Here is a 20,483-nt window from a genome sequence, read left to right as displayed (position 1 = left end):
GTGTGTGTGTGTGTGTGTGTGTGTGTGTGTGTGTGTGTGTGTGTGTGTGTGTGCGTGCGTGTGTGCGTCAGGCGGAGTACGTCCAGCTGGTGACGGAGCTCAGGATGACTCGAGCCATCCAGCCTCAGATCAACGCCTTCCTGCAGGGTTTCCACACCTTCATCCCCCCCTCGCTCATCCAGCTCTTCGACGAGTATGAACTGGTGAGACCTCCTCTTCCTCCTCTCCTTTTCCTCTTCCTTTTCCCTCTCCCCTGCTCCAGCCTTTACTTTCTGACCCTCCTCCTACTCATCTCTAAGTTTTCCCCTTCTTCTTCTTTCCCCTCTTCATTCACCTCCTCTTTCTTTTCTTCATCCTCCTCATATTCCTCTTCCACCTTCTCTCCCCCCCTCCTCCTCTTACTCGTGTCCTCCTTCCCTCTGCTTTCTTTTTCTTTCTCCTCCTCCTCCCTCCCTCTTCCTCCTCATCTTCCTTGTCCTTCTTTTTCCTCTTTTGCAACCTTCTCCTCCCCCTTTCCTCCTGCTTCCTCTTCTTCCTCCTCCTATTTGACCTTCTCTTCCTCCTCCTTGTCTAATCTGTCGTCTTCACACTCCCCCTCTCCCTCCTACTCCTCCCTTCTTCCTCCCTTTCTTCCTCCTCTTCCAACTGAAGCTCCCTTTACTCCTCCCATTCTTCTTACTCTTCCATCTTTTTCATTTTCTCCTCCGCTTTTTCCTTCTCCTGATTTCCCTCCTCTTCTTCCTCCTTCAACTTCGTCCTTTTCCTCTTCCTCCTCATTTTCCTTCTCCTTTCTTTCTCCTCTTCTTCTTTTGCCACTTTCTCCTCCTCCTCCTCCTCCTCCTCCTCCTCTTCCTCCCCCTCCAATTCTTCCTCCGACTACTCCTTCTCCTCCACCTCATTTTTCTCCTCATCCTTCTTCCTATACTTTTCCTTTCTTCCTCTTTTGCCACTTTTTCCTCCCACTTTCCTCTTTGACCTCCTCCTCTTCCTCCTCCTCGTCTAATCTGTTGCCCTCTCCTCTTTGCCCCCCCCCCCCTGATCTGATTCGGCTGATTGATTAGCCTTGTTTGGCTGGGGGGGGGGGGGGGGGGGTTGACCTTGAAGCCCCTCCCTCTTGTCTGACTCCATTAGAGTTTTTTCTTTCCGTGTGTGTCGGCAGATTTGCGCCCTCGCTGTCGGGAGGATCGATAGAGTAGCATGATGATTATCCCGTCCTGGATTTGTTGGACATGTCTCGGTCATTCTGTCTCGGTCATTCTGTCATTGCAGCTCGACACAGCTGTTCGACTCGGATCAGCTGCAGTCAGCAGAGTGACACCCTGAAGGATAAAGAGGAGGAGAAAGATTTCAGATTTCACTGTCAAAGACCCTCGTTTCAAATCAAACCGAGAGCCCCTAACATGTTTGATGTGTGGGGAACAGCTCGGGGTATAGGCGATAAAACTGTTACATCATTGGAGACACTTTTTACCCAATGAAGGATTGAAGACAGCTGATGAATTCTTGGAGCCTAAATATAAAAACAAACACTTTGAAACATTTACCATACTTCACCCGTTGAAACATGAATCTGTATTGACATTGGGTCATTTATGTAGAAATGTGAAATACATTTTGAAGTTGGTGCCTTCTTGGCCGTGAAAAGGCAGAAAGTGTCTTTTTGGCTCATGTGGATGAAAGACACCAAATCCCAGAATGCACAGCACTGCAGGCCACTCCCCCTAAGGTCCTCTAGTTCAGAATCAGAAATACTTTATTAATCCCAGAGGGAAATTCAGTCGATACAGTTTCTCCAAAATAAACAATATAGCAGTAGAAATATAGAAATAAAAACATTTACAGACATGTTTACTTCATAAGACCGTTTCCTCAACTGATTCAGAGATTTCTTCCAGAATTGATCTTGTAAATTCCTGTCAGAAAACAGACTCTATGTCTGTGTCCATAGGCAAACAGTGAGAGCACCGACACTACCAGTCCGCCCCAGCTCGAGCCGGCCCCGGCTCCTCGTCCTCACCGCCAACAAAGATTTCCCATCTCAGGGGGAAATGAGGGCGGGATGCACAACCATTCAAAAATACTACCAGGTTGCTAATGATACAAAACTTAATGCAAATGGGTGAAGTATCCCTTTAAACACAACATGCGGCACAGTGATGATTTAATCCTGTATTCATGATCTTGTACTTGAAACTCGATGATTTAATTATAATAATAATAATAATAATAATAATATATATTTAATAAGAGTGAGACTGGATCGGCAGAGCCAGCAGGGGGGTCAGCGCTGTGTGTGTGTGTGTGTGTGTGTGTGTGTGTGTGTGTCTAACTGTGTGTGTATGTGGAGCTCTTTTGTGCCGAAACAGCAATTTGAATTCACAGACCGGGACACCGCAGATTCACTCGTTGTGGATTCTAAATGAATGTTGTTAAGGCGTAATGTGTTTTTGTTTAAGTTGATCGTAAGTCACGGTCATTCTCAAAGCAGGCCCAGGACTGTGTGCATCGTTTTTGTTTACCCGCACTGCGCCCCCCTGTCATAACTCTTGCCCCCCCCCCCCCCAAAAGAAATGACAAGAGAACCTTTTGGAAACTGAGGAGGTTAGGATGTCTTTACAAACTTGTCGGGTTTTTTAATATAATTTATAATTTAGAAAAAGGTCAAATATAATGTGAGGATCGTCCCACTGACTTAGGAACAAAGAAGGAAAAATAAAATCTAATTTAAAAAAATGTAAATCCTCTGTAATCGCCATGACAACAGAATTATCCAGTATGGAGATGGAAGTAATGAACTCAGAACTTTTTAGGAATAAACAGGTACAAACTATGTGAAGCTACATGAAGACGAGCGCTGATTTGGATTGTAAATGTCAGAACAAAAAGAGAGAGCAGGGATATCAGATCAGTATTCAGGGGGCAGGTTCTCTGAGTTTAGGTTCATGAATCATTATCGTTTTGGGGGCAAAGTGTCTGATCTGTGTATGTTTCAGAATAAACTCGTAAGATGAGTTATTTATCAAACCAGAGGTGGACGGGGGTCGCTTTGTTTAGAGGAAAACAGATGCTGCGACTCGTTTCAACATGTTTTATGCTGGAGTATATCTTCATGCTGTGTGTGTGTGTGTGTGTGTGTGTGTGTGTGTGTGTGTGTGTGTGTGTGTGTGTGTGTGTGTGTGTGTGTGTGTGTGTGTGTGTGTGTGTGTGTGTGTGTGTGTGTGTGTGTGTGTGTGTGTGTGTGTGTGTGTGTGTGTGTGTGTGTGTGTGTGTGTGTGTGTGTGTGTGTGTGTGTGTGTGTGTGTGTCTCTGTCTGTGTCTGTGTCTGTGTGTGTGTGTGTGTGTGTCTCTGTCTGTGTCTGTGTGTGTGTGTGTGTGTGTGTGTGTGTGTGTGTGTGTGTGTGTGTGTGTGTGTGTGTGTGTGTGTGTGTCTGTGTGTGTGTGTGTGTGTGTGCAGGAGCTCCTGCTGTCGGGGATGCCAGAGATCGATGTGCAGGATTGGTGCAGGAACACCGAGTACACCAGCGGCTACGACCGAGAGGAGCCGGTCATCCAGGTGAGATGTTCACCTGTCCGCCTGCTTGTGACTCACTTTCATATCTGGGTTTTTTCAAATCTTTGGTGCGGGTTGTTACCAGATGACAACCTTCTTTTTTCCTATTGATGATTAACTTTTTTAATGTCAGACAATAAAGAACAGTTGGCTCGTAACTTCCGCGCCCAGAGAGCCGTATTATTTATATCATAAGAGATTCTGTTTGTCATCAAACCGTCTGACAGAAGGTAAAATATGATGTCAGCTGTTTCTTTGCTCATTGCGTTTAAGAGCCAGATTTTCACACAAAGTTCATTTTTACACTTTATGTGACATTGGCCTTAAAGGACCAATCAGTGAGATATCTACTGACCTTGCTATCTGATCAGACATTAAGGAAACATGTTGAAGTGCTGGCTTCTCTGACAACAATGCAGCAGCCAGTATGTCCTCCTTCTAACTTTAGATTCTGCTCCTGAATGCTCTGGATTTGTTTGGACCAGAGAAGGTAGGCGCTTTTAAGGCGACTCCCCCACCCCACCACCACACGGCCGTTTTGGACACCCCTCGGTTTGCCAGATATGAGAGCAGTTATCAGGTCAACAGGTGTTGCAGCGATGGAAGCGGTCAAGAGAAGTGGTTCAGATAGAAGTGATTGTACCCGACCTAAAAAGCCTCTGCATGTTTCTAATAAGCTCCACGAGCAGAAACGTGCTCAAACTAGGATCAATATTGGAGATGCTTTTGAAAAATGGAGAGAGGTTAGAACACAGAAAGGTTTACAGACCCATGCAGAGCTGGATAAACACTGAAGCTTCAGAGTCCACCACATGGTGACCTGTGTGAGCATCGACTCTAGAGAGGAGGGGGGGGGGGGACAGCTCTCTACAATGTTTAGAATTTAGACTGCAGTACCCATTTTAAACACTAGGGGCCAGAGTTACATACTGCTCCTTTAAGTTAAAAACTAAATACCGTGTGTGAACAGCCAGGTCAGGAGAATATCCGATATTTTCAGGAGTGCATATGTGAAAAAGGCTCAAGATCCCGAAATACATTTAAAAAAATTGGGCCTTTATTTTAAAATATAATGAATTAAAATGTCAGTGTACTTTCCTTCTTCATGTGTGGATGTTTTTCCTGCTCGCTCATCAACACTTGAAGGAAATCATTTGATTCCTGCACAGAATTTTTAACCTTTTCTTTGAAGCATCATTTCACTTTTTGGACACATTGATAACAAATCAAACAAAACGTGCAGCCTCTGTGTTCGACGATCTGATTGGATGTCCAGACTTTAAACAGAAAAAGATCTGATGTCCTTGAAGATGTGGGCGTGATGTTTCAGAAGCTGGTCTCTCTGCTCGCCTCGTCCCTTATTGGTCTGTGTTTTCCTCCCGCAGTGGTTCTGGGAGGTGGTGAAGAGCCTGACTCAGGAGGAACGGGTCCTCATGCTGCAGTTTGTCACTGGAAGGTTTGTTCTGCTGGATGTCCTCTCTGCTTCTTCACAGAGTTTAAATAAAAGTAAAGATAGTAAAGGTTTTCCTTTCTGCATCAGTTCCAGGGTTCCTCACGGGGGCTTCGCTTTCCTGATGGGGGGCAGCGGTTTACAGAAGTTCACAGTCGCCGCCGTGCCGTTCTCCTCCAACCTGCTGCCTACCTCCAGCACCTGGTAACCACGGTTTCTATTAACGAGGTCACAAATCATTCTGTCACACAGGAGTCTTCTCTTTATTTGTTTTATTTTAGATTTCTATTATTTCAATCCTCTGTGTTTTGACTTGGTGGTCAGTTTTCTTTTTCTCAACTTGTTTGAGGCTGCTCCTGAATTCTTCCCCGAGTCGCTCGTTCATATTACCTGCTGCACTCTCACATCGTCTCACCCTGACTTCTCGTGTAAACTTAACGACGGTGCAGGCAGAAAAAACAATTAATTAAACTCACCCAGAACACATCAGGAAACATTTTCAGGAGTTTTCTGTGAAAACAACAAAAGATATCTGGGATGTTTTTTTTCAGCTTATAACAAAAAAAAACATTTTCTCTGTTGTTTTCTAAAAAGAAATAACGATTTTAATGAATTATATATCATTTGGGTCCGACCGGTTGTGAATTTCCAGAGAAAATGTGCACCCTCTACAAAACAAAACACCTGGGTTTGATGTTTACATCCTTTTAAAATGTATCTTAAAGGACAACAAATGTCCACCATGTTCCCTAAAATATGAATTTCATAATTTATTTTTTGTGTGTTATTTCTTTGGGCTTTTTTGCCTTCATAAGATAGGACAGATGAAGAGAGACAGGAAGTGTTGGGGAGGAGAGAGGGGGGGGATGACGTACAGCAAAGGGCCGAGGTTGGATTCAAACCCAACAGGCGCTGCGATGAGGAATACAATCTCTGTACATGGTGCGCGACGTGAACACTAGCCTATCAGCGCTCCTGGATTGAATACTTTCTGATAAGATAAATTTTTCAGGACGTTTGTATTCAGTGCTGCCAAATTATTTACTATTGGTGTGAGAAATTCTCCTTTCCAAAAGAGAGAAACATAACCTAAAGAGTCAATTATTAAGAAGGAAATAAACATCAAGGTGTTTGAACTCAGATGTTGAATATGATCCAAAAAATCTGCAGAGAAGTCCGGGAGCTTGAGTTCAGAAAATGATGGAGTTTCTGAAAAATGGATCCATGGCTGATCGAACACTGAATCCATTTTTCCCACATTTTTTGACATGAGTACATCGAACACTTCTCTTCCTTAAACTTAAATGAAACTCTTGAACTGAGTGTGACTAAAGCAGACTGAAGAGTGCTGCCAACGTTTACAGTTTTTACTCCTTCACTTAAGAAATAACTGAATGAATAGACCGACGCAGAGACTGTAGGAGTCACTCTGCTGTGTTAGAGAGGGACAGGTGTTAATGACCACTAGGGGGCAGTGTGTTGCTTCAGGTGTGGGAGAGGTCTCTGCATGACGGGGTCTGCAACAGGTGGTCCATCTCTCTGCAGGTCTTCCTCCCTGACTCTGTCCTCTTCCTCTCTCTCCTCCCCTGCAGCATCAACATGCTGAAACTCCCAGAGTACCCGAGCCAGGAGGTCCTCAGAGACCGGCTGCTGGTGGCGCTGCATTGTGGGAGCTACGGGTACACCATGGCGTGATGGTCGCCATCCACTTCCTGCTGCACACACTGTTTCTCTGCTGCTGCTTCTGCTGGACGAAGAAGGGAAATCCAGGTTCTTCTTTTTACGAGCTGCTGGATGGAGAGGGACAACAGACTGAACGAGACCAGGACCTGGATCTCACCTCGTACCTGTGCCAAAACTTCTGTTTGATTGATTGAAGTTGGTATCTGGTAATTTATGCAAAAAAAAAAAAAAAAAAAAAAGTTTTCATGCATTTAATTATTACAAATCAGCATTTATAGCATAGATCCTGTTTGGATAACTGAATGTAGACGATCGATTACCTGGATTAAAAACAGAATCATTTATTATCAATCTAAAGGCATCATATCCATGTCGTAGATTTGCAGGTTTCTTTAAGGTGTCTTCATCAGACCGACATAAAAAAAAAAGATCAGCTGAAGCTGCTTTTGCCTCAATTTAAAAAAAACATTTTCACTATTTTTGAAACACGGGACCCGACTTTGACATATTTTACAGTCTTGATGACTGACAGGCAGAAACGATCTTTGATGGTCTCCAGTAGATTTCTGCAGCCTGCAGCAGTGAAACAGGCTGTGAGGGCTGCAACGTAATGCCTCATCAATCAAAAGTGAGTCCACTAAAAGTTCAGTTTTTTTGTCCCTGACAGGTTCAGATTGTTTTTCTGAGTGTCTGAGAACATCACAGAAATGGAAGATGGCTTTACTCTCTTCAGAGACACCAGACTCTGTTCATAACATCAGTCCTTTAACCTCACAGAAAACAGGACTGATGTGATTCACTGCTGCCTCCATCACTTAGTTTGTTTCTCTCTGTAAACTTGTCGGACACTTGAAAGCTGTTTTCACTCAAACACTCCTAAAAAAATCTCTAGAGCCTTTTGGTCCTGAAGATGTATTTTCTATATCTAGTAATACTTTTACAATTCGGGCTGCACGATATTAGAAAGACTCAGATTGCAATATCTTTTCTTCCTGCGATATTTGTTAGCATTTAAAACAAGTCCTCTATACGACGCTATAATGAGAATATTTTTCTTTATATCAATGCTACGTGTAGTTGAACAGAATCTCAATCTGAACTAATGAGTGGAGAAGAACATCCTGGAGAACAGGAAACATAATGCAGCAGGTTCATTAGAGCACGGAGATCGTAGCGGTGGCGTGCAGACAGTCATAGGATAGAAACGTCACCACCCCCTCCCACTGGCTCCAGGTGAATTCTCCTGATAATATCCTGCTGCGTTCTCACATCAGCTCACTCTGACTTTCTGCTGAAACGATACTAGAGGTCTGTCAGGAGAAACTCCGGGTGAAGTCTAGGTGAAAAACTCAGCTGTTTGTGTTCACACATGCAGCTCCTCCTGGAAATATCAGGAGTTTTTCAGGAGTTTTCTTCAAGTGTGAAAGCTCTATGCGTAAAGAGAATCGGACCAGAATTTTTAAAAAAAAGCACAATATGTTCTCACATTTTTCAATATTTCAATAACGAAAGGAAGAGCTTATAAACGTCATCACCCACGCCCAATTTTGTTGAATATTTTCTTCTGCTTTCTCACATCAGCTCATCTGACTTTTTTCTGAATTGAATGACGCTGAAATTCAGGAAAACGGGCGATGTAAAGTCGGGGGTGAAAACATTACCGCGTGGGAACTGTTCAGGAGTTTATGTGTTTGTGTGAGAATGAGAATCTGATGCAGTCAGTGACAATTATATGACACTTTTGGTGGACAGACGTTATCTGTGGTATTTGCCTCAAAGGATTACTTTACAGTCTGTTTCACTGCTGCAGGCTGAAGGATCTACTGGAACACATTCTGTACCTGTTAGTCCTCAAGGTCGTCAAATATGTAAAATAAGGGCTGTAGTTAACTGTAAATCGCCTTTAAAGCTTGAAGACTTTTTTCTGTCTTTCTGTTTCACACCGCCCGTCTTTGGTCCGATAGTCCTCACTGTCATCACACACATATGTTCCCATTTTTCTTATTTTAAAGACTAAAATGTTTTTCTTTAAAGGAGCGATCAGTTTGAAGATTTCAGGGTTGGCTTTTTGGCCGTCGCCATCTTGGTTTTTCTGGAGCCAGAAGTGACCATATTTGGTCGACAGGGTGGGGCTTAGGAGAAGCGAGGAGATTAGAAACTCAAATATCAAAGAGGATGGTAATTTTGGATGGCAACAAAAAGGATTCAACCTCAATATCATTACAGAAAATGTATCACAAACACTTCAGAGTATCTTTAGGTTGAAGTATGGATTCAGATCTTGTGAGTTTGGCTCCTTTAAGAAAGAAATCAGTGTTTTCATGCCAAATATCAGCCCTGTGTGTGTGTGTGTGTGTGTGTGTGTGAATTAAGTTATTAACAGCATAAAGACAGTTATTAAAACATCTCGAGGAAATATTAGATTAATCATCTCGATAGGATTGATGAACACAGAAGAGAAATGATGCCAGGAAATAGAAAAATGAGAATAAAGTCTTCATTTTGATAGTGAAGTAAAAATGTTGTGATCGAAGTTTAAAGTATAAACGTCGAGAATGAAGACTTAAAGGCTTAATATGTGATTTTTCACACTTAAATATAATATAAATGAAGTATATCCTCTGAAAATAACTCTGTGAGTCATGACTGTCTACAATGGGTGTAACACCCGAGTCCCACTGTCTGTGATGTTTTCAGAGTTTTCAGAGTCCTATCTTCACTTTGTTTACATCGCCGGGACGGCCGGCTGACTCCTCCCCTCGCGTATAAAAGTTGTTTAATTGAGGGACTAGAGAAAAGAAGAATAACATACTGTACTCACTGCTTAACTGTGTTTCTAGATCACGCTCATTTCAGGTAAATTTACATGCAGTGTGAAGATACGAGCATAATAAAGATCGCTAGCATTAGCATGCTAACACAACAATGCAGCGCGAGTTGTTTTGGTTTCATGCTGGTGCTCAAGGGCGACATCTGCTGGATCAAAACATCACATATAAAGCCTTTAAAGGTCCTGTGAGGAGTTTTTGTCAGGTTCTGAAACACACTGAAATGACTACTGATGCCTTTATATGACTTTAGAAAACCAAACGAACTCCATCAGCGAGGAGATTCATTATCTTTAAGTTATCTGTAAAGACTGTAACGGCGCCGCGGGGTTCACGCTGCAAAAAAAACTTAATTTATATTCTCCACAGCAAATATGATGAGATTAGATAAACAGGTTGAGATATTTTGTGAAGAAAAATGAACTTCATACACATGAACGGGTCAAGATCGGTAAAGAGATATTATCCACTTTGTCCACAGGGGGCGCCAAAATCCACAAACTGAAAGTTCCTCAGTTAAATGTTGGTGATAAATTCAAAGTGTAAATTATTTAGTCTCAATTTTAAGAAGACATAACAAGTAAATCACATTTTTATATTCTTCAAGTTTAACTTCATTCTCAATATTTTAATTTATTCTTAAAATCGCGACTTGATTCTCAAATTCACATTTTTAGAAGATTTGTCCTTTTTTTTTTCTTGCACCTTTTTTCCCGTTTACAGTTCTGATGAAGTTTATGAACTAAAAGACAACCAGGTTATTATTTCTTGACACTTTATTGATCTTGCCTGAGCTTCACCGTAGATTGATAGAGATTTTGTAAAACAGAAACCTACAGACGAATAACGACGCTGATTGGTCGAGCCGTTTTTTTGTGTCATTCGTCCGCATGAGCACTTCATCGCTGTGACATTAAGTGCACGTGTCATTCTGACTGTTGTTCGACGGTCTTTGTCGTTTTTGTTCGGTGTGATTTGCTGGTATCTGCGTCCGTGCTTCATGAATGAATATCAATCTTCTTCGGTTCTGTTTTTTTTCTGTTTTGTCGATTTTCAGAAGAAGAAGCCGTAAACAAATGTTTGGCTCGCTGTGCCAAGAAAAAAAAAACCTTGAAAAGCTGCGATGGTTTTTTTCTGATTTGTATATTTTTGCCTCCAAAAGCATGCTGGACATTTCCTTTCTTCTAAGAGGTGCAGGGACCCTGTGTTGTTTTTTTTTTTTTTTAAAGTGAGTGTACATATTGATTTCACATTATCTATCAGTATTGTTTTCAATCCTTCAACTGAAATGCTTTTGTAAACTGAATGGAGCCTTTATACATGAATCTGTAAATGTCTTCAGTATCAAATGACGTATTTTACCATGAATATATTTGTTGTGCTTCAAGATTTTATCCAATAAAAACTCGTTTTTGACACTTTGATGGCTCTTTGGTGACGTCAGGAGAAACGCATCTTATTCTCGTTCTGTGATTGTGAACAGCTGATATGTAGCTCCTGAGTGTGTGTGTGTGTGTGTGTGTGTGTGTGTGTTTGCCGTGGTAGACATATGCGTCCGCAGCATGAGTGCCGTGTTGGGTCACCAGTTAGGAGCAGCAGGTCTTCTGGTGTTAAATGGCCCCTGACCAGCTCTCGGTGAGTGGAGCAGCTGCTGCAGGTCCGTGCTGACATCACATTACTCTGACTGAACCTCTGTCTGCTCCTCGCTGCTGCAGCTTCACATCAGGAACAACGTCACAGGAACAGAACTGGTATCACTAATAATACCAGGAAACTTCAACATACTACTATTGAATGCACTATGTGCTGCATACTGTTATAATATATATATATATATATATATATATGGCAAGCCGTTCAGGAATGAAACTTTGGAGAATTGAAATCAGCTTCAATTCAATATATTCAAAGTTTCATTCAATATATTAATTTCCTGAACGGCTTGCCATATTTATATAAACAGATATTTTTATATACACCGTAGAAACTTAATTATATCAAATCTATTCGTTTTATTTCCCACTCGATGTGTAATCACTCGTTTTGTTTACTCCGTGTTGTTGTTGTTTGTGTTCTGCTCTTCCTGCAAACCCCGTCTCTCCTCCTTCTTCCCCTGCAGCACCTGGTCCCCATGGCAACGCCTTCCCCTCACGGATAATGGCGCTCACTCTTCTTTAAAAAGCAGGATGTTCGCCATGGCAACAAATTCCTCACAACATTAGTCACCATGGTGACAGCTCAATAAAAGCTTCCTGTGTCCTGCTGACAGGCCGGCACCACACAACAGTCGACTTTGAGATTTCCTACTGACAGTGAAGTACTCTTTTATCGATCTGTCAGCTATCAGTCCATTCATCTGCGGCGTTCAGAGTATCACTTTTATTCTCATGTTTTCTCTTTTATATAGACATCAGGAGGTCATGCTGTTTGTTGCTGCTACATTTTTTAAACACAACCAGGCAGCAACCTAAAGTATGAAGCCAACATGCAAAACAATTGTAGTGTCCACTTGGGGCTGACTCCAAAAGTGAGTCAATCCCCATAGAGCCCCATCTTAAAATGTCCAACTTTAAAGCAGAAATAAAGATGTTTACAGGATGAATTTTTAACTCACCTGTTTAAATTAGATAGAGCTCAACAAGGACCTTTCACTGTGGTTCCAGAAGTAAACGTCCCCGTTCAAATCCTCCGTAGACATTTCAGAAAATCTTGACGTCAATATTTATAATCCTGACTATAAAACATTTAAAACATTTGTTTCAGCACAAAGAAGCGATGGGAAAACTAAATCAAAGACAAAGATAAAAGACCGTAGACATCATCTTCACCAGGAGTGAAGAAACTACACATCCCACAATCCATTGCGATTTCCCACGAGAGCCAGCAGACGATAGTTTAGGGCGCTTCTTCGAAAACGTACACAGACCTTCTCTCTACATTTATCGTTACAGTAGTGTTTATATTCTTAATAATAATCTGGTAATATAGTTTAGTTTCTGTTTTGTGTGTTGAACCGTTAGCTTCAGAGGTAGCATCAGACAGCTGAAGTTTGAAGGGGTGGTAAACATTTCCATGGTAACAGCGAGCTCCACCAATCAGAGACGTCGCTGTGACACTCTAGGATTGTGGGTAGTGTATTTATTTTCCCCGAGATCGAAAATAAGTCATCTTATTTTTTTTAAACGAGGTTGATAGCATACAAATGTTTGTTTTCTACAGGAGCATAAACCATCGTTTCACACTCAGGTATTTTTGATCTTTTGATTTTTAAGACTTTAAAGTGTAACTGTCTGGATGCACAAAAGAGGACATCTTTTTTTCTCACAGTTTAAATTTATAGACTTCATAATAAAAAGGTTTTCTTGTTTTGTATTTTTCTCCTAATTTCCATTTTTTTTGTGGGGTAGATATTTAGTTTGGTACACTATTCAATTCAAATTTTAGAAGCTTTATTAATCCCTGAGGGGAAACAGGAGCTGTGGACAGGCATTAGTGGAGAGATGTCAGAGTGGGACTGCTACACAGGGAGTGGTTGGGGGTTCGGTGCGGTACTCGGGAAGTGCCCTGGCACCTCTCCAGTTACCAGAACATCTTCTGTACTTTGGTCCGCACTGGAACATGAACCGGCGACCCTCTGCTTCCCAACCCAAGTCCCTACAGACTGAAGTACTGCCGCCCAGGTAGCTCGTGGTCAGTCTACCTTGGATGGTTATGACATTACAGCTAATAATCAAATCTGCCTCAGAGAAAATGACTGGGATTTTAACTTCTAGAAACACACTGTTGACCTCTATTAAGACTTTAAGTTATGCATTATTAGGGGCGTGGCTTCTTTGAGTGACAGGTGGGAGCTGCTAGCTGTCAGTCACTGAACTTTAACCTCCGGTCAGTGAATGGTGCTGGAACCTTTTTGAGTTTTTCACATGAAAATATCTGACAAATATTCTGTCTACAGACCGTCCAACAAATCTGAGCTCTAGTTTTTCTCATTATGTGAGGAACATGATGGTCAGCTGACTCGTCTACCCAAATAACTTCACAAATTGCTCACCACTCATTCCCGCTCGACCGTCTACATATGGACTCTTCTGGCTTCAAAAAACACAAACAAGGCAACATCCAAACCACAGCCAACAAAGCAGTGAGTGACATGAAGCTGGCGGTGTATAAAACACACACAGATATCGTGTGTGTGTGTGTGTGGTGCTCCTCTCAGGCTGTAAATCCTCACAGGTGATCCTCCCTCTGAGCTGAACTCTAAACTGCTGCTTCTTTATCTGCAGGCCGAGGTTTCTCCTGATTGCTCCGTGTCTTCATGACAGAGACAGATTCACTTCTGCAGCTTTCCCCCTGTGGAGTTATTACCTCTGCATCCACACACACACGCTGATTACATCTGTTCAGCCCCGTGCTCACACACACACACACACACACACACACACACACACACACACACACACACAGGAACACACTCGGGCTGCTGCTCTGCTGTACAACAACAGCCTCCTTCATCCTGCACAACACCCTGACCTGCCGCCTCCTCCTCCTCCTCCTCCTCCTCCTCCAGTATCTACTGACTTTCTCTTCCCAGCTCCCCTCCTCATTTTACACAGACACACATCCAATCAAACACACAGACACATGCTCACACAAACACACAGACACATACTCACACACAAACACACAGACACATGCTCACACAAACACACAGACACATACTCACACACAAACACACAGACACATACTCACACACAAACACACCGACACATACTCACACACAAACACATATGCAGCTGGCAGCTCTGAGTCTTCATCATGCCAGATAGACGTAGCACACATGCTTCGTCCTTCTGCTTTAAACAGACTGAGATTTAAAATGTGATTGAGTGAAATATTTCAGAGGAAAAAAAATCTATCATTAAAACAGTCGAATATGCACAAAAAGCAAAAAAGTGTTATTTTGTGCATTATTTAAAAACACATATGCAAAGTTAGGTCAAATGCAAAGACTTCATAAATACATTAAATAAATGCATGTTTACACGGGGCGATGCAAATTGTGCAACTCAATATAAGAAGTTGCTTGGCACTGTGTTCAAGGCTTCAAAACATACTTTGAAGGACACTGAGTGTGAAGACTTTTCTGTTTTCTTGTTGTCTTTTTGCGGTGGTGCTCCTGAAGTCTTATTACCGTTCAGGTGTGCTCCTTTTTATGCTGTTTTGAATTATTGTTCAGCGTGACAGGATGTTGCGTCAGAGATAGTCAAACCAAACTCCATTCAAAAAAATAGTTTTTAAAGGGCGTTGATTCTTCATCGGACCATCAATGAATCATCAATCGGAAATCATGAATGAAATCATGAATTCAGACTTTTTTTTTTACAAATCTGCATCATGATTCAGTTAAGTATGTTATAATGAGTCTTTAATTGAGAGTCTTGAAAAAACAGAGTTTTGGTCTTGTCTTTGTCATGAGAGTTTTTGCAAACTTCACAGATCAGCAGCTCAGAGAGAGAGAGAGAGAGACGGTGTCTGATATTAAAGTCTCCATCCTTCACTCTGTCCCTGAAACGATCTCTGCAGACGGCTCAGTTCTCATTAGAGAGGAATGAAGCCTCACTTTGTCTCTTCTGTGTGTTTGATTAGTCTGGATGTTGGAGCAGCAGAGGCGTGTGTGAGTTTATTCTTTGGAGCTTTTATAGTAAGAATTTAATAAGAGAGTCAGCAGGAAACAAACTCCTGAGTTTAATTCACATGAATCACGATCTCATGGTTATCACACGACTGCTGTGGTCAGCTGGATCATTGTCAACTCTTTAGAGAAAATAAATATTAAGGGAGGTAAATACAGTTGTTAGACATACTGTAAGGGGGGTAAAGGGGGAAGCTTTCTGGAGCTGTGAATGGGGAGGGGGGTGGATGGAGGTCAGTAAAACATGTTCCTTTCAGTGGTGTAGTGCCTGAAGGTATACTCTTAATTTTAACCTCAAATGTTTTTTTTAAATGACCCATCCAGCCTCCTGTCACAGTTCAGTCTTAAACACAACATGTTCTGTCTTTTTTCCCAGGCCGTACAAACAAAATCTGCTATAACAAAGGTACATTTTTTAAAACACAACTCAAGTTTTTCATAATCGTCTAGCCAAAAGAAATCAACATAAATTGAAGAATTTTTTTTATGTTTTTGTATGTCATCATACATCAGGGCAGTAAAACAAAAAGTGAATCTCATTTTCAGTTTCCTGAAAAAAACGGCTGTCTGTCGACGCTCAGACCTTCTCCAAACACATCAACCCCTCCATAGAGTCCAACTACCAGAGTCTTTCTGTCAAGTCACATAAAATAAATCATTTTCTTAATTCACCCGACTCTCCTGAAACAGGTTCAGATATCATTGGATTACTTGAAGTGCACATGAGTTTTCTAATCTGTAATTGTGACGACCCTCTGTTGAAGGGTTCCTAAACGTTCTGTGCAAAGATAAACTATACTCAGATTAAAAACACATCATGGCTCCTCCAGCTCCTCCTCTCTGAGTGTTTCAGACTGCAGCTCTCACAGCTGCTCTCCACCATCGTCCTGCAGCCTTAACGCGCTCTGACATCCTCGTTACCGGAGCTGCTTTCACTCGTTAATTCACTCCGAGCTGAGCCGGCCCAGACGCACAGATAGGGTCTGTGTGGGGGGGGGGGTGGAGGCGGGGTGGGGCGGGGGGAGTCATGGCCCTACAAGGCATCAGCAGAAACAAGCTTTACCTCAACACAGCACCGTCAGTCCTCCTGAATAAAGCTGTGAGTCTGTCTGCTTACAAACTAAAGAGTCTGCTGTCTGCACACAGGACCTAACCCAATATTTGAACACCTCCTCCACTTCCTCCTCCACTTCCTCCTCCACCACTTCCTCCTCCACTTCCTCCTCCTCCACTTCCTCCTCCTCGTCCACTTCCTCGTCCACTTCCTCCTCCTCCTCCTCCACTTCCTCCTCCTTCTCCACTTCCTCCTCCTCCTTCACTTCCTCCTCCACTTCCTCTTCCTCCTCCACATTTTTGCCTTCATTGGACAGAACAGAGAGAGAGAGTTGGGAACACAAACAGAGCAATAGGCTGGACTTGGACCCGGTGGCCTAACCACAAAGCCATCAACGCCCCTTTACTAGAAGTGAAATGTTTCACACTATTTTGGTTTAAAAACAACTGAAATGAAATCATGGTTATGTCATTGGTGATGTGTGTGTCACTTTTTTGTTTTGTTATGTTTTGTTCAGGGTGTGTGTGTTGTTGTTTTTTTTTATGTGGGTTGCTTGTTTTTTGTTGTTTTATTTTTCTCTATTACAAAAGAAATTGGGCAAAAAAAAGAAAAGAATAATGATGTAAGAAATGAACCATGTTTGGATAAATTAACTATGTTTGGATAAATGAACTATGTCTGGATTGCCCAATAAACACAAAGTTGAAAAGAAGTGAAATGTTTCAATAATCGATTTTTCAAATTAACGTCCATGTTAAAAATGTATTTAAAAAAATGTACTCTGACAATCAACAAAAGCACAACCCCAATAAAACCCCAGCAGGATGATAAAGTGAAGTGTAAAAACTGATAGGAAAAGAAAAGATAAGAACTCATCTCTCAAGACGAGTCAAAAGCCGAGGAGTAAAAGTGGGATTTAAAAACATGCAGTGTGGAGGACAGCTGATCGTGTAGAGGCAGAGCACTTCAGACCAGTAGCAACTGGTCGGTGGACCTGAGTGTACTTGATAAAAGATGGTTTTACAAGGCATGGGAGAGAAGTTTGAGCCAGCCTGTTTAACGATTTCTAAGTAAATAATAAAATCTGAGAATCAATCAGAAGTGTTCTCAAACACAGATCAGATGAAGAGCAGCAAACACACATTATCTGCAAAAACCCTAAAGCCCGTACTGAACTGGGTTGCTGCTCCCTCTTCTTGGAATCGGTTGCAAGATACTCTAAATCTTCAGGAGCTGGTTTCTTTGGCTGTTTTTAAAGGTCTTCTTAGGGCGCGGTCACACTGGCCATTCGTACCGTGCCGTACTCAAGCACGATTGGCCCCCCGCTGCGCCATTCCCACACTGGCCAGGACTAACCGTGCCTAAAAGCACGATTACCTCTTGTACATAACGTCGTAATACAACACATGCACGCTTTATGTTATTATGAAGCGTGCTCAGTTTACAAACAGGCGAACGAGAGAGAGAGAGAGAGATCTGGAGGTGGGCATATCTGACGGTAGGTGTTTTAACTGACTCTTTGATCGCCTTGTTGTTGCTGATTTATGACTAAATTTGATGAATGGTTCATATTTTTTGTGATTCCTTTATTTATGTTTATTGATGTTCAGTGTTTTATGTCTGAAACCCTGTAAATTGTGCTTCTGCTTATGTCGGCCAGGTCGCTATTATAAAAGAGATTCTTAATCTCCATTTGTCTTTTCCTGGTTAAATAAAGGTTAAAAAAACAAAAACAAAGGAGCAACCGGCGCTTTGCAAAGAATGAGCTGACACTGTTGTAGTTTGAAAGGTTGAATCATAACAGAAACACACAATCTGGACAAGAACAGGCACAAACCAATAGTTATCTAACCTCTGAATTTAGCCAGGTCATAAGGTCATGATCTGATACACGTACACACATACCCACCCACCCTTTCCGGGACAGTTTGTCCGTCCAAGAAACTTCTAGTAAATGGTCTTTATATAGCACACACGTTGTAATTGCCCAGTGTGATGATTGCCCATAACGGGATGATGGGGATGCTATTCACAAGCCATACGTCTCTGTCTGATTGTTCAAGAGCATTTACTCTTCTACAACACTGAATTCCTTAAATCTGTATGTAAAAGAAAAAACAATCTGAACACTTCGAAGTTCAAAGTAAAAAGAATTCCATCAGGAGAGAATTGTTCTCAGGACCAAACCTTTGTGTCTCCAGGTGGCAGCCTCCACTCAGATCTGTGAACATCAGAGGGCAGAGAGGTTGTTTCTTTATGCATGGTCCTCCTCCTCCTCCTCCTCCTCCTCCTCCTCCTCCTCTGGTCTCAGAGGAGAGGTCAGGGTCACGTTCAGGGTCACCCTCCTCGTGTTTCTTCCTCTCTGCCTGCAGCTGGATGAAGGGTCAGCTCCATCAAAGCGTGGATTAACTACTCCATAATGTGTGTGCGTGGATTTCTCCCACACCACCCGGCCTCGCCTCTCTCTCTCTCTCTCTCTCTCTCTCTCTCTCTCTCTCTCTCTCTATCTATCTCTCTCTCTCTCTCTCCGCTCTGCAGTCATGAATACGCATTAAGAGCCTTGACGTTTCGAGGGGGGTCACCCGGTTCAAAACAGTAATCATGTTTCCATATTTGAACTCTCTCCACCTCTGTTTGACATTGGCTCGGGATGCAGCGAGCGCCGGGCTTCAGTTTGCACGCTGCCACACTTACCACCACCCCTCCCTTAATCTGAAGAGTGTCTTTCGGGGTGTCTTTGCAAGGCCTGCAGGCCGCTGACATACGGTATTGATCTCATGGCTCTCCGCTAAGACCTCTGAAGGAAAGATCTCCCCCCCCCCCCCCCCCCCCCCCCCCCGTCATGTGACTGGCGCAGGTCCAGCTTAAATAAATCCTTATGTAACTTTCATCATCCTGGTCTGTTTTAGCAGGAGGAGTTTTTTTTACAGATTGTTTTTTTTGTCTGTAACTTTAAAAACTTAAATCTGACTTTAGATTGGCTTTCCAGGAGATAAAGAAAAGTAAAAAAAAAAAACAGGAGGCACAGGGGGAAATGGATTAGCATGAGCATATGTAAGAAAATGACTGAGCCTCGACTGCTCTGAGGAAAGATAACACGCTGCGACCTTTGACACGTGTTTCTGAGCGGAGACGGAGTTGTATGGAGCGCTTCTTCTTCTTCTTCTTCTTTCTTGTTTTTCTTGCAGAGGAAATATGCTTACACAGAACACAGAGACACATCGTGCCATGCAAGAGCGGCGAATATCTTGGCAGAGCGCTTTTTTTGATCCATGGAGATTGTAACAGAGCTCAGATAAATCTCGCCGTCCTTGGCGGTGCTGAAAAACTCGGGATTAAAAACACGCTCATCTCGCCAAGGTGATGAGTGGATGGAGGGTGTAATTGGGCTTTAGAACACCAGCGACACCCCTCTCCTGCAGCAACACTTTTCCTCCCCCCCCCTCCTCCCCCTCCTCCCCCCCTCTCTCTCTCTCTCATGGCTACAGGGGAGATAAAAACAAAATGGATGGCCGCGATGGTAATGAAACAACCGGCTGCAGAGAGGCGCACGGCGGGGGCCCGGAGACGGACGTGCGAGCAAATGAACGACGGAATAAGTGTCGAGTTAAATCACCTCCGCGTTGTCTTATTCTGCAGCTTCTCAGGGTTTTTTTTTTTTTTTTTAGTTTTTTTGCTCATTACCTTATCATCAGTCTCGCCGGAGTAAAATATGCTGATGACTTCCCCGAAGGTTGGGGGAGTTTTTTTTCCTGGCGGTCTCAGGAGTTTTGGGCGCCGATCGTTCACCACGTTAAAGTCATTATACGGCGAGTGGCCCCTTTTTTTTGTTATCTCGGCGACGCAGTCTGTTGTAAATAGCTCTGAAGTTATCTGGGCGGCGCAGTCACTCGGAAGGGGAGTAATTGGATAATTAATTTAGTCGCGGACAGGTCAAACAGATTTTTTTTTGTCTCGTCCGCCCTTTTTTCTGCGAGTGTCCCGTGGACGCCATGATTGATGTGTGCCACTTCAGGATAATTAAAGAGCCGCCGTGTGTCCCCGTGACTGCTCTGTTTAGAACGAGCACACAGGAGAGGTGACTCAGATTAGACCGTACAACACGAGGAACACACTATATTAAAAGACTTTAAAATGATGCTGAATCTGATGATCACACCTCCGAACCTGAGCGTTTCAGAGCCGGTATAAACGATGAATCCACCATGACATCACCACCATTGGTT

General features: G+C 42.7%; 1 protein-coding gene across 2 annotated transcripts in view; it reads left to right on the top strand.

Moving 5' to 3' along the window:
- The window catches only part of hace1 (HECT domain and ankyrin repeat containing E3 ubiquitin protein ligase 1), a 35,892-nt gene extending 24,963 nt beyond the window's left edge, over nt 1-10,929 (top strand). For both annotated transcript variants that reach the window (XM_061049527.1, XM_061049526.1), the window contains 5 exons: nt 72-203; nt 3,455-3,553; nt 4,936-5,006; nt 5,091-5,204; nt 6,593-10,929. In XM_061049527.1, the coding sequence (XP_060905510.1) occupies nt 72-203; nt 3,455-3,553; nt 4,936-5,006; nt 5,091-5,204; nt 6,593-6,695 (519 nt within the window). In that variant the 3' untranslated portion in view covers nt 6,696-10,929. The remainder of the gene's footprint in view (nt 1-71; nt 204-3,454; nt 3,554-4,935; nt 5,007-5,090; nt 5,205-6,592) is intronic.
- Nucleotides 10,930-20,483: the final 9,554 nt, after the last annotated feature.

This window comes from Labrus mixtus, chromosome 11 (assembly GCF_963584025.1).
Source record: "Labrus mixtus chromosome 11, fLabMix1.1, whole genome shotgun sequence".
Classification (NCBI taxonomy): domain Eukaryota; kingdom Metazoa; phylum Chordata; class Actinopteri; order Labriformes; family Labridae; genus Labrus; species Labrus mixtus.
The sequence above is the reverse complement of the archived record's forward strand: the minus strand, read 5'-3'. Positions and strand labels throughout refer to the sequence as shown.